Below are 11,348 nucleotides of genomic sequence, written 5' to 3'. Positions count from 1 at the left end.
GCCTTAAGACCTGGGCGGTCATCCTGGCTCTGGCGCCTATGTCTTCGAGCCTCAGATGAGTCCCGTCACCTCTCTGGCTACCCTGTCATCATCAGTGAAATGGAGAGTATTTATCCTGTTATGGGAGGTCTTAATGTGGCCTGGGGCTCCTATGGGTCCATGAGCCTCGGCATCCTGCACACCTTCAGGTTCCCAGCTGGGGGTGGAGGGGGAAAGGGAACAAGGTGGGCAGGGGGGGAATCCACCAGTCTCAGATATAGGGGTCAAGCTCCAGGCAAGATTATTTGGGAAATAGCCTCCTTCCCTTCCCTCAGCTCTGGCCCTGTCCTCCTGGGCCCAGCCATCTGTTGTCCCTGCTCTCGGAAACTGGCTGCACGAAGCCAGGACTGAGAAGGAGTCTGTTGTCTCGAGGGCCTCCGAGCCATCGCGCCAGGCTGTGGGGATGCACGATCCAGAGGTGCCCCGTCAGCTGGGAAGGGCCTACCTTCCCATCACACCTCTGTTCTTTCTCTCCTGCAGGACAGCATTGTGTCCCCTCCATCCCCCAGCACCTGACACGGGCCTGACACAGAGTGAGCCCGCAACAGATGTTTGCCAGAATAGTGGACGAGCGTAAGGGCTTGGTGACCACAGTTTCTGTCCTCCGGGGTGGTGTGGGTGGAAGGTGAGTCAGGATGGTCTGCTCGGTTTGACCTGGCCCAGGGGCTTCTAAGAACTGCCTGCTTGGCACGTGTGCATCAAAGGATGACTCCCAGAGACCCTCACCCCCATTTCTGAGGCACAGACCACACTGGTTCAAATTCAGAAGCCAGAGCAAGCCTCACGCCGAGGCTCCAGCCCTGCAGCAGACATGGACAGAGCGAAGATCCCCATCGGTGGTGCTTTATTATCATAGTTGTCAGGTACAAAGGCATGGCACAAAAGGGCCGACGGGCCCCACCTCCTCTCCAGGTGGGCTCCTGGGAACAAGCAAGAGAACAGCGTAAGGAAGCACAAGGGGAGCCACTGACCGAGCCCTGCTCCCCTGAGCTCACAACTCAACCGCCGCACCCAGCCTAACTGCTCACGCTCGTTCCCCCAGGGGTCACTGGGTCACCTCTGCCAACCTGGACACTGTCACCTATAAGCTCCCTGGGGGCAGACATGGTGCAAATGGAGCCTCTAAGGAGCCACGACAGCTTTTATTTGCAAAGAAGAAAACTCAAGGTTTTCTCGAGAAAAGGGAGGTTGAGTCATTTGTTCAGCTGGAGAGCTGAAGAGTCAGGATTTGAACCCAGCTATCTGGCTCTGGGCTTGTGCTCCTCCCCTGTGCACTCTACGATCTTCCGTGTACTTAATACTCACATAGGCAGCAAACACACACACACACACACACACACACACACACGAATGAATGTCTAGTCACTCATCTTCTCAGCCAGAACAGAGATGCGCTCACCTAGGGAAGGGCTCCGTGGGCCAGCCCGGGGACTGCCCAGGCGTCAACTCCCCACCACACCCCCTTACCCAGCCTCTAGTCACTGTCCCTCCAGGAGCTCAGGTCCAGGGCGGGGAGTGTGTTACAGCTGACAAAGTCCCGAGGGAATGTGTTGGACATGAAGATGTTGTTCTTGGACACGGTGGTGATGCCCGTGTTGTCACAGATGATGCGGGGCAGGGAGATCCTGGTCAGCGCCTGCTGCTGCCGCCTGCTGAACACGCCCGCGTTCTCCCACCAAAACCTGCGTGGGGACACCCGCGGACTTTGCACCCAGGCTGTCCTCGGCCGGGAGGGCCTCCGCTGGCTCGAGCCGCTCCCTGGACGTAAGAGGGCCACCACAGCAGGGGGGCTTTCACCCGCGTGGTGCCCTCCGCACAGCGTGGAGGAGAGCGCGGCTGCCGGGGTACCTCCGCTCTGCCCCCACCCCGGCGGCCCCCGGGGCCCCACTCACGCTGCACAGGGAGCTGGGCCTGCGCTCACTCACGGAGCCCTGTGCCCTGGCCGGGGGCCATGTCCGTGGGGGCGCAGAGAACCTTGCGGTGGGTTTATAAGGGGTCCACCCAGAGAGGGACACCTTTCTCTAGTTTTCCCAAGGGCGCAATACGGGCTAGGTAAGAACTGGGCATGACAGGTGTCAGGGACACAGTGACGTCACTCTAGGAGAGCCCTGGGGGCTGTTCAGCAGCAAGCACCCTGACACCGGAGAAGGGGTAGGTAAGAGTTGCGTTCTCTGTCTTCCCTCCTTCACAACCAGGGGTCCAGGTCCCTCCTGGCTGCGCCCCCAACAGGTTCAGAGCACACGAGGGACGACCTCAAGGCCCCGGAAACCCTGGAAAATCACGGATCCCTTCCTGCCCCTCACTTCACAGGCAGAAGTGGGGGCCCCCCAGAGGTTGGGGAATAGGCCTGCAGCCACACAGTGGGCCTGAGCAGCTCGCCGCCCCTCACCGGTCACCATCGCGGAGCTTCCTGAACTGGGTCCCGATGAGGCAGGCCAGGAGGGGGCCCACGCGGCCGTAGGGCTCCAGGGGCTCGGCCACGCCGCCCATCCAGATGTCAATGTTGTCGGGCGTGCCATACTGCTGCACCAGCTTCTCCGCCAGGCCCAGGTTCTTCAGCACCGTGCCCAGCTCGCCCACCGTGCTGGGCTGGGGGAGCCCACAGAAGCGCCTCCAGGCATTGTACCCTGCGGGGGTGGGGGGGCGGTGGCTGTGGGAGGGTCCCACAAAGCCCACCTCCCCAACACACTGACCGTGGCCGTCTACCGAGGGACATGAGGGAGAGGAGGACACTGAGGGGCTTCTCCCAGGCTATAAGCCCCCAGGGAACCCTGAACTGAGGGGCCAAGACCCTCTCTCTTTCCTTTGCTCTCTCACTGTGAGGCAAATCCTAAACTGCCATAACTCCTAAAACGTCCAAGAACAGGAACATCTCACTGCCCCCTCTGAAGATCTCAGACCCCGTGAGGGGTGAGGTGTGTCTAGAAGGTTCAGCCACACCAGCTGTCCCATAATGTAGGCACAGACTTTGGGGTTAGGCTGATCTGGGTTCAAATTCAAGCTCCATCACTGACTTGGCTGGAGAAGAACCTAGGCAAGTTCCGAATCTCTTCAAGCCTCAGTTTGCTCATCTGTAAAATGGAAGTGATAATAATCCCTTCCCCCTCAAAGTTCATGTAAAACAAAGTAACATGAAATATGATGGAGCCAGGTTTCCAGCTCACTTGGGCAGCTGGGGGCACCACAGAGGGCAGGGCCCTAGAGTGGGAGGTGGGGGGGGCGCGCATCAGGGCTCCTGCAGCCCCTCACCTGGGAGGCCATGGTCCCGGCTGCGCTGCATGTTTAGAGCGGGCAAGTCCAGCCCGATCCTCATGACCTGCTCAAACAACCGCTCCCGGATCTCGTCCACCACGATTTGGTTCTGGCGATTCAGCTTGGCAGGGGTGGCCATGAGGCCCCGCAAGATGGGGTCAATGCCACCTGGGACAAGAGGGACAAGACTTGGGGACGGATCCAGCTCAGTATCCAGGGCGCAGACTGGAGTAAGGGAAAAGTCCCAGGGGCAGTCAGGGGATTGCAGAAGAGGGCTGGGAACATGCAGCTCCTGGTGCCAAGGTGGCCTCAGTGGGCAGGTCTTCGCTGGAGAATTGAGGTCTCAGGGGATTATGCCATTCAGACTTGCAAGTTGGGGTGCACCCAGCCCCTGGGCTCCTGGGTCACTGAGAATCATAACACACAGGAAGGAGCCAGCTCCCTATGAGCCATCTCCAGCCTACCCTTTATTATTATATACAGAAGCAGTCAGATGAACTGAGGCTGGAAAGTCAGATAAAGTCCCCAAAGATGGATGGAAGAGGATTTCTCCTGCCCCAGCTCCCTGCAGCCAAGACCACCCCCACCATGTCCTCAGCTGCCAGCCCACTATCTCCTGGCCGAGGTCCCCTCACCTTCCAGCACTACCCTCCAGGTGGCAAAGAAGACCTTGCTGAGTGGAACGTGGGGGTTGGGCCCCATGGGCTGATACTGGTTATCCAGGCGGAACATGAAAGGTTGGATGAGGGTGTGGCCATAGCGGAAGGCATTGGTGAAGACGTTGGCAATGCGAGGGTCCACCGAGTCATTGTAGGAGCGGTAGCTCGGCAGGTACTTCCTCATGGCCCTTGGTCCCAGCACCAGGGGCAGGTAGTCCCGATAAGTGATGATCTAAAGAAAAGTCCCGATAAGTGATGATCTAAAGTGCTCAGAGTGGCCTCTCCACTCACCCTCTGTGCAGAGTCTCTGCCTGTTCCTGGCTTGGGGGGCGGGGGGTTCCCTCCATTGTCCACAGCCAGGGAGTTGTCTCCCGCTGCACTGGATCTGGGTCTAACAGAGTGGCACCGAGTGGCAGACCCAGAGCTCCAGCGCTTGCCTGCTGTATGACCTTGGGCCAGTTATGGACCTCTGTGAGCCCAGTTACTCAAATGTGAATTAAAGATAATTATGCTGCCCTCTGCCCTAAAGGATTAAATAACAAAAGGCTTTGTTAGTCAATAGCTCCTTTGCCCTTGAGTTATTCATGTCTTTTTCTTCTCCTAACTTATAAGCTCCTGAGGGCAAGGGTTGTATCTCATTTCTCTTGAAATTACTCGGTGCCCAGCAAGCACTTGGCTCACGGTAGGGTTCAATTTGCATTTGTGGAGGAGGGGAGGCAAAAAGGAAAAGGGCCACCCTAGATGATTTCCCCCAGGGCAAAGAGAAGATATAGATTCTAGAGTCTGGAATTTTCTGCAAGGCTTAAATGAATCTCACTTAGTTCTTGGTGCAAAGCCAAAACTTACCCTCCACACCTGCAACTCTCTCCCTCTCCGGAGTCTAAGATATGAAAAAGGTGTGCACGTATGTGTGTGTGTATGTGTGTGTATGTGTGTGTGTGTCTTGGGGAGAGGATGGGGGTGCTGAAGCATCAGAAGCTGGGAGAGAGAACCAGGAACAGTTCCCAGGGATAAACAAGGGTGAGGGATGGGGTGAGCTATGATAGAGCCAAAAGAAGAGGTGAGTGGGTAACAGAGCGAGGAGCCACGAGGAGATGAGGAAAGGCAAGGCATTTACTGACCAGCTACTCTGCACCAGGCACTTCAGACCCACCCCTTTAACGCTCCCGAAACCATTCCTGATGGACGGGACAACAGAAAGGGGAGCCAGCCTAGGAAGGAGGGGATGGAAGGCAAGTAACCTTTGTCAGGCACTTAGTATCTGCCAGGTGTTTTCACATATATCATTTAATCTTTACAGCATCATGGCTGCACACGCTGAGGTTCATGGGGGTTAACCTGGCCCGGGTCACACAGCTAGGATGTGGTAGAGGCATGTTTGGATCCCAAGCCTGCCTGACCCCTGGCATCACCAATGCTCAGAACTGCCCACCTGGACCATGGCTCCCACGATCTTGCGGGCTTCCTGGTAGAGCCTCTCTCCATCCCAGTTGGGATTCAGGCATTTGAGCTTTGTGGCCAGCCGGTTGTGCTCCCGCAGAAAGAGTGTGTGCATGGAGGCGAGCTCAGGCATCTCACTTGAGCGGGTGTCCCCTTGAGGAAGGAAAAGCTGCTGTCATTCCTAAGATCCCATCAGAAAGGACTTGCTCCACTGAAACTCCCTCCCCAGCCAAGGTCTGAAACCCAGACTTCCTCTCCGTCCATCTTTCCACACCATGCTCAGCTTACACCTCCTCTAGGAGGTCCTCCCTTGATGCCCTGGTCCACCAGGCTAACTTCTTCCTCAGTGTAGGGGCACTGCTGGCTGGAGACGCTCATTCACTAGGCATCAGAGCTGACACGTGACTTGCCACATTCTAGTAGCTGAGACTGGGAGCTCCTTGAAGATGAGGACCATGGCTTGAGCCTTTTTGTATCTGACCCTCCACCCAACTCACACATAGACATATGGAGTTTAACACCGTGCCTGCTACAAAGTAGGTGATCCCTAAACTGCCTGGTTGAGTTACTCTCTTGATGCAGGGAAGGCCCAAAAGTAGCATGTGTGGCGCCACCTACTTCCACGCCCATGTCAGACAGCACTCTCTCCTGCTCGAACTGGATGCAACCTCAGAATCCTTCTCAACACAGGACTCTAGAAAGCCACTACCATCTGATCAGAGTTGCCATCCCCAGCCTTACTACATGCTAATTTGCAGCCTGCTCAGGTTCCTGAGAGTGGGGGCGAGAGGGGGCCTAGGGCACAGGATGTTTATAGTCCACATCTGAGACTGTTCAAAAAAAAAAAACAAGTGAAATCTCTAATCCCTCTAGTCCTCCCCACCTTTTCTCTGGAAGGGCCAGAGAGTTAGGGCCAGGCCCTTTTAAAGGGCCCAGGACACTGGGTCTAGTCTTTATTAGCTCCTGATGCTGGTGGGAAAGAAATTCTTTGAGAGCAGGTTTACTATCCCATGAGCTGCCAGAGGTCACAGTACTCCGGGCCCAGGCCACGCAGCTTGACGCCAGGATGGAGGTGGCCGTAACTGGCTGAGGAGTGCCACTCTTTCCTCACTGGCCCAGAAAAGTATGGGCTCCGGTGTGGACCGGAGCTGACCTTGATTCTCCTCGCCAGGGCCCAGCCAGGGGAGAGATCACCGGAAGCCATCAGGAGGAGAGGCTGGGAGGCCAGATGTGAACGGAAGGGCCTCAGGACCACTATTGGATTTACTTTAAAAAATATTGGACGGGTGCCTGGCTGCTCAGTTGGTGGGACATGTGACTCTTGATTTGGGGGTTATAAGTTCCAGACCCAGGGTGGGTGTAGAGATTACTTAAAAATAAAATCTTGGGGTGCCTGGGTAGCTCAGTCGGTTGAGGGTCCAACTCTTGATTTCGGCTCAGGTTATGATCTCAGAGTCCTGAGATCAAGCCCAGTATCTGGCTCCATGCTCAGCAGAGTGCTTCTCCCTCTTCCTTTGCCCCTCCCCCTGCTCGCTCGCTCTCTCTCTCTCCCTCTCTCAACCTCTCTCTCAAATAAGTAAATAAATCTTTTTTAAAAATTAAATAGAGTCTTTTTTTAAAAAATTGGAAAATTTCTGGGCACCGCTACTGCCCCAACGATATCCCCAGGGCTGCCAGGTGTTTAAATTTAAAATCTCGCCCTCTTATTACAGGGACTCAAGATGACAGGAGGTGATATTCTGGAGCAGCACCGTGCCATAGAACTTTCTGAATTGATGAAAATGTTCTACATCTGTGCTGCCCTATATGGGAACCACTAGCTTATGAGGCTACCGAACACTTGAAATGTGGCTAGTGCAGCAGAGGAACTGAATTTTACATTTAATTTAAGTTAATTTGCACTAACTTAAATTTAAATGAAAATTGCCCCTTGTAACTAGTGGCTGCCACAGTGGATGATGCTGTTCTAGAGAGTGAGGATGCCACGTTGCTCTCTGTCCCCTTAGTTCCCTGTCCCTGAGGACTCAACTCTCTGCCAGAGTCCAGAGGGAAAAGGACAGATGGAGAAAGGGATGGACAGATGGACAGAGGCTCCTCAGCCATCCCTGAGTCTCCTTCTTAGGTTGGCTTTTTGGTTTTTGTTAGTTTAGGTTTGGGGTTTTTTGTTTGTTTGTTTGCCTTCTGGCTCCATCCAACTTGTCACCAAGGCAACTGGATTAATAGGAAGTTGGTGAGGACAGAGTCTCTCTAAATGCAAACCCACAGGCTGCTCAAAACAGGCCCTCTGGCTCCAGCGCACCCGCACCCCACCCCCCACCCCCCCATGCCCCCCTCACCGTACCACCCCAGGTTCCCACTGGGGGCTGACCTGCCAGGAAGCAGCGGATACGCGCTGTGCGGTTGGTGAGGAGGCAGGGGTCCTCAGGCAGGTTGTCAAAGGGCAGCAGGGCCCGGCCGTTGTCGCTGAAGCGGGTGTTGACAGCCAGCAACCCCAGCTGATTGGACGTGTTTCGAAGCTTAGTGGCCAGAGGGTCCTCGCTGCCATAGACCATGCTGGCATCCACGAAGGAGGTGAGCGCGTTGATCTGATTGCGAATGGTGATGTTGCTGTCTGTGCAGGCTGGCGAGGAGCGGAAGAAGGGGATGCAGTCCTGTTGGTTCTTGATGCGGGGGTCATCTGGTGGGATCTGTGACACACAGACAGGGCTGGTTGGCTCTCCTCCTGTCCACTCCCTACCCCAAGGTCTTGATCCCACCTCCAAAGCAGCCTGGAACCCAGGACCAGAGGGGGAGACCCAGACACCAAAACGAGAGCTTTGCAGGACTTCTGGCCCCCTCGGCTGGAGGGAGGCCTCTCAAGGCCCGCAGAGGATCACTGCCTGATGTTGCACCAGCAGATTCCTCTGAGCTTCGATCTTTGGGGGTGATGACCAGAACTCTGGAATGGGGGATGTGCGACCCCCTGGAGGAGGCCCAGCCCGTCCTCGCTTAAACTTCATTTCTCTCCCTCCTTTTCTCCACGGTGTCTGTGCCCCCCCCCCCCCCCCCCGTTCTCTGGATGCGGTCTCTAACTCTCAGCCTCCTCTTGCTTTTCCTTTCCTGCTCTCCGCCCCCCCCCCCCCCCCCCCCCCCCGCTTCCCTGTCCCTTTCCTGTCTTTCACTCTGGCCCCTGCCTTTCTCCCTTCTCTCTCCCTCTCTGCCATTCTCCTTCCTTTCTCTCCTCCTCTCCCTACTGTGCCCCAACCATCCAGTCCCCCCCAGCCCTCCTGCAACCGACAGCCCAGGCTCTGTGCAATGTGCGCCCAGGGGTGGGGGGCGGGAAGGTGGTGGCCCTCTGTGAGGAGGAAAGGGGACGGAGCACCGGGCACCTGCCCGCGGAGGATGGAGGGAGGCGGGAAGTTCCTCGGCCCGGAGGCGGAGGCAAGTGGGTGGGCAGGGCCAGGCTTACTCAGTTGCCGGGGAGGGAACTCTGGGCACAGAGGGAGGTGGCCGCTTCCAGGAAGGATTCCCCATCTCCCCACCGCGCAGGCAGCGGCGGGCCGGGAAGAAGGGAGCACCTTGAGCGGGAAGCAGGGCGGCTGCTGCAGGCAGCTGGTCTCGCAGTCGACACTAGTGACGAAGGAGACGCGGGCGGCCGGCTCCGGGCTCAGGTCGAGGTCGTGGTCGATCAGCTGCCCCCACTGCATGAAGAGGAGCGAGCGCTCCTGGTCCGGGGTCAGCTGCTCCGTGGGGAAGCGCACGATGGCGTTGGAGACGGCGCGCGCCTGCGGGACACGGAGCGTCAGGGGCCGCCTGGGACCCCGCGCGCCGCCGGGCCGGGCCTCGCTCCCCGCCGCCCAGCCCGCACCGCCGGCCGGCGCTCACCAGGGGCACCGGGAAGCCGCCGCGCTTGACCCCGGGCGTCCAGCCGTAGGGCAGCGAGAAGCCGTCCTCGTACTCGGCCGGCAGCCAGCGCGCGAAGGCGCGGTTGGAGGCCCCCAGCGTGGGGCTGCGTCTGCAGGGGGAGGACGCGGCGCTGACGCGAGGGGGCCCCGCGGGGCGTCGCCCGCCCGCCCAGGGGCGCCCGCCGCCGGCCGCACCTGTTGTTGCAGTGGCCGGTGATGGTGCGGTACTTGTCGTTCTCCGGGCACGTCACCCGCACGTCCTGGTAGGCGCAGCCGCTCGACGTGGACAGCAGATGCAGCTGGGCCGGTGTCAGCACGTCTGGGGCCGGGGTGGGGGAGGGGGAGAGGGGCGTGGTTGCCGGGTCGCCCCATTTCCTATCCCAAGCTGGGGAGGCTTGGTTGGGGGCCCAGTCTGAGGACACGGAGAGCAGACGCCCGTGCCCCTGAGACTCCCCGGGAGAGGAGTGGGGGGTGGGGGGTCACTGGGAGATGACCGAGGTCACTAGGGGAGCAGGAGACCGGGGTTGTAGGGCAGACGGTACCAGTGACGTTGAAGGGCCCTGGCCACAGAGGCCGCAGCTTCCCCTCCAGCAGGCTTAGGGCCACGTGCAGATAATCAGCAGCCCTCACAGCTGTCCTGGTGGCTGCCACCGGCTGCTTGAAGTAGGACAAGAGTTCCATGGGGCTGGCCAGGCCACTGTGAAGCCGCCGCTTGATGCTGCTTGGAGAAGGGAGGGGTGAGGCCAGAGACAGTGGCGGCCGGGACACTCAGCAGAGCCCTAGCCCCAGGCCAGCACGCAGGTTGGGGTAGACAGACCCACAGAATGGAAAAAGGGTTCTCTTTATAAGCAGAGTATGGACCTGGGTGCCCCACAGAGGCAAGGCCACGGGGAGGGATGGTTTTGAAGGTGTTCTCAAACCCAAAGACACAAAGACTGATAGACAGGGGGCTCCATCCCCGCCCACGAAGTCCCCACTCTGAAAGACCGGGGGCAGCCTTGCGCAGAGCTGGGAAGTGCCCGGCACCCCACCTCTCCCGCCGCTCCTTGTAGGCCATGTCCACTAGTCGCTTGGCTTCCTTCATGCAGGTCAGCACCACTGAGGTCTCTACGTCCTCCAGGACAGCTGCCCAGAGCAGGGGTCACAAGGTCAGGAATGGGCCCCAGAGCCAGGGTGGCCTGCACCGAGTCCTTGGGACTCAGAACCAGCCCCAACACACCCCCCTTTCCCTTCTTTCTGACCATTACCTGGACCGGCACCCTCAGAGCGCTGGGGCGCAGCCAGAATGGCCAGGAGCCCTGCGAGGAGCAGCAGCTTCATCTCTGCAACAAGACCCCAAGCCCAGCAAGTCCAGAGTGCGCAGTGCATTTGGGAGAAGAGAGCTCCACCAGCCCTCTCTCCCTGACCCCTCACTCCCACCTTCACACTCCAGTCCAACCTCAGTGGGTCCTACCTACCTCCTCAGGGAAGGGGTCCACAGCTCCCCTCTTTTGCTAGCTTCAGTCTCTCAGCCCCCAGCACCTCACCTCCGAAGTTCACCTGGTATTGGCCACATGGCTCACCTGAATCTAGGCCTTTATGTCCTCCTGGCTCAGGGAGGGGGCGGGGCAGATGAAACCCCGCCCGTGGAGACTAACCGCTCTCTCCTCCCCCACTGGGGTTGGGGTGCCCAAAAGTTGATCCCTCATATGGGAGAGAGGGACAGGAAAGGAGAGACCAGAGCTGTGCCCAGCCTCTGAACTTAGCATCACACCCCAGAGCTTCTTAGCTCCCTCTGTGTGCCTAGGCCAGTGCTGTCCCCAGGGGGGACAGACAATAACCCCTCCAAAATTCTGATTAAACTGAGTCTCTGGGGATCCTTTGAAAGGGATAAAAGTCAGGAACCAACAGCCTAAGGAACTATGGGACATGGAGTAACCCCAGAGAAGGAGGGGAGTTGTAGGGGACACCTGGAGTAATGATCAATCAGCCTGGGGGGGGGGCTGTCCCCCACCCCCAACAGTATTCTGGCCCCTGGCAGCCCCACCCCACCCCCCATTCTTGGCAAAGGCTAAAGGGACAGGAAACCTGGCTG

The 11,348-nt window shown here is 58.3% G+C and overlaps 1 protein-coding gene across 1 annotated transcript; it reads right to left on the bottom strand.

Moving 5' to 3' along the window:
- Positions 1-1,513: 1,513 nt before the first annotated feature.
- Positions 1,514-10,615, bottom strand: MPO (myeloperoxidase). The gene is made up of 12 exons (XM_045888106.2): positions 10,522-10,615; positions 10,306-10,399; positions 9,817-9,992; positions 9,470-9,593; positions 9,255-9,384; positions 8,948-9,154; positions 7,759-8,077; positions 5,383-5,543; positions 3,927-4,182; positions 3,289-3,459; positions 2,429-2,666; positions 1,514-1,721 (listed from the first exon to the last, which is right to left on the bottom strand). Exons 1-12 carry the CDS (start codon positions 10,592-10,594, stop codon positions 1,514-1,516), a joined length of 2,157 nt encoding a protein of 718 aa, XP_045744062.1. The 5' UTR covers positions 10,595-10,615.
- Positions 10,616-11,348: the final 733 nt, after the last annotated feature.

This window comes from Mirounga angustirostris, unplaced genomic scaffold (genome assembly GCF_029215605.1).
Source record: "Mirounga angustirostris isolate CCGP_5_RB_7025 unplaced genomic scaffold, mMirAng1.0.hap1 SCAF_17, whole genome shotgun sequence".
Taxonomy (NCBI): Eukaryota; Metazoa; Chordata; class Mammalia; order Carnivora; family Phocidae; genus Mirounga; species Mirounga angustirostris.
The sequence above is the reverse complement of the archived record's forward strand: the minus strand, read 5'-3'. Positions and strand labels throughout refer to the sequence as shown.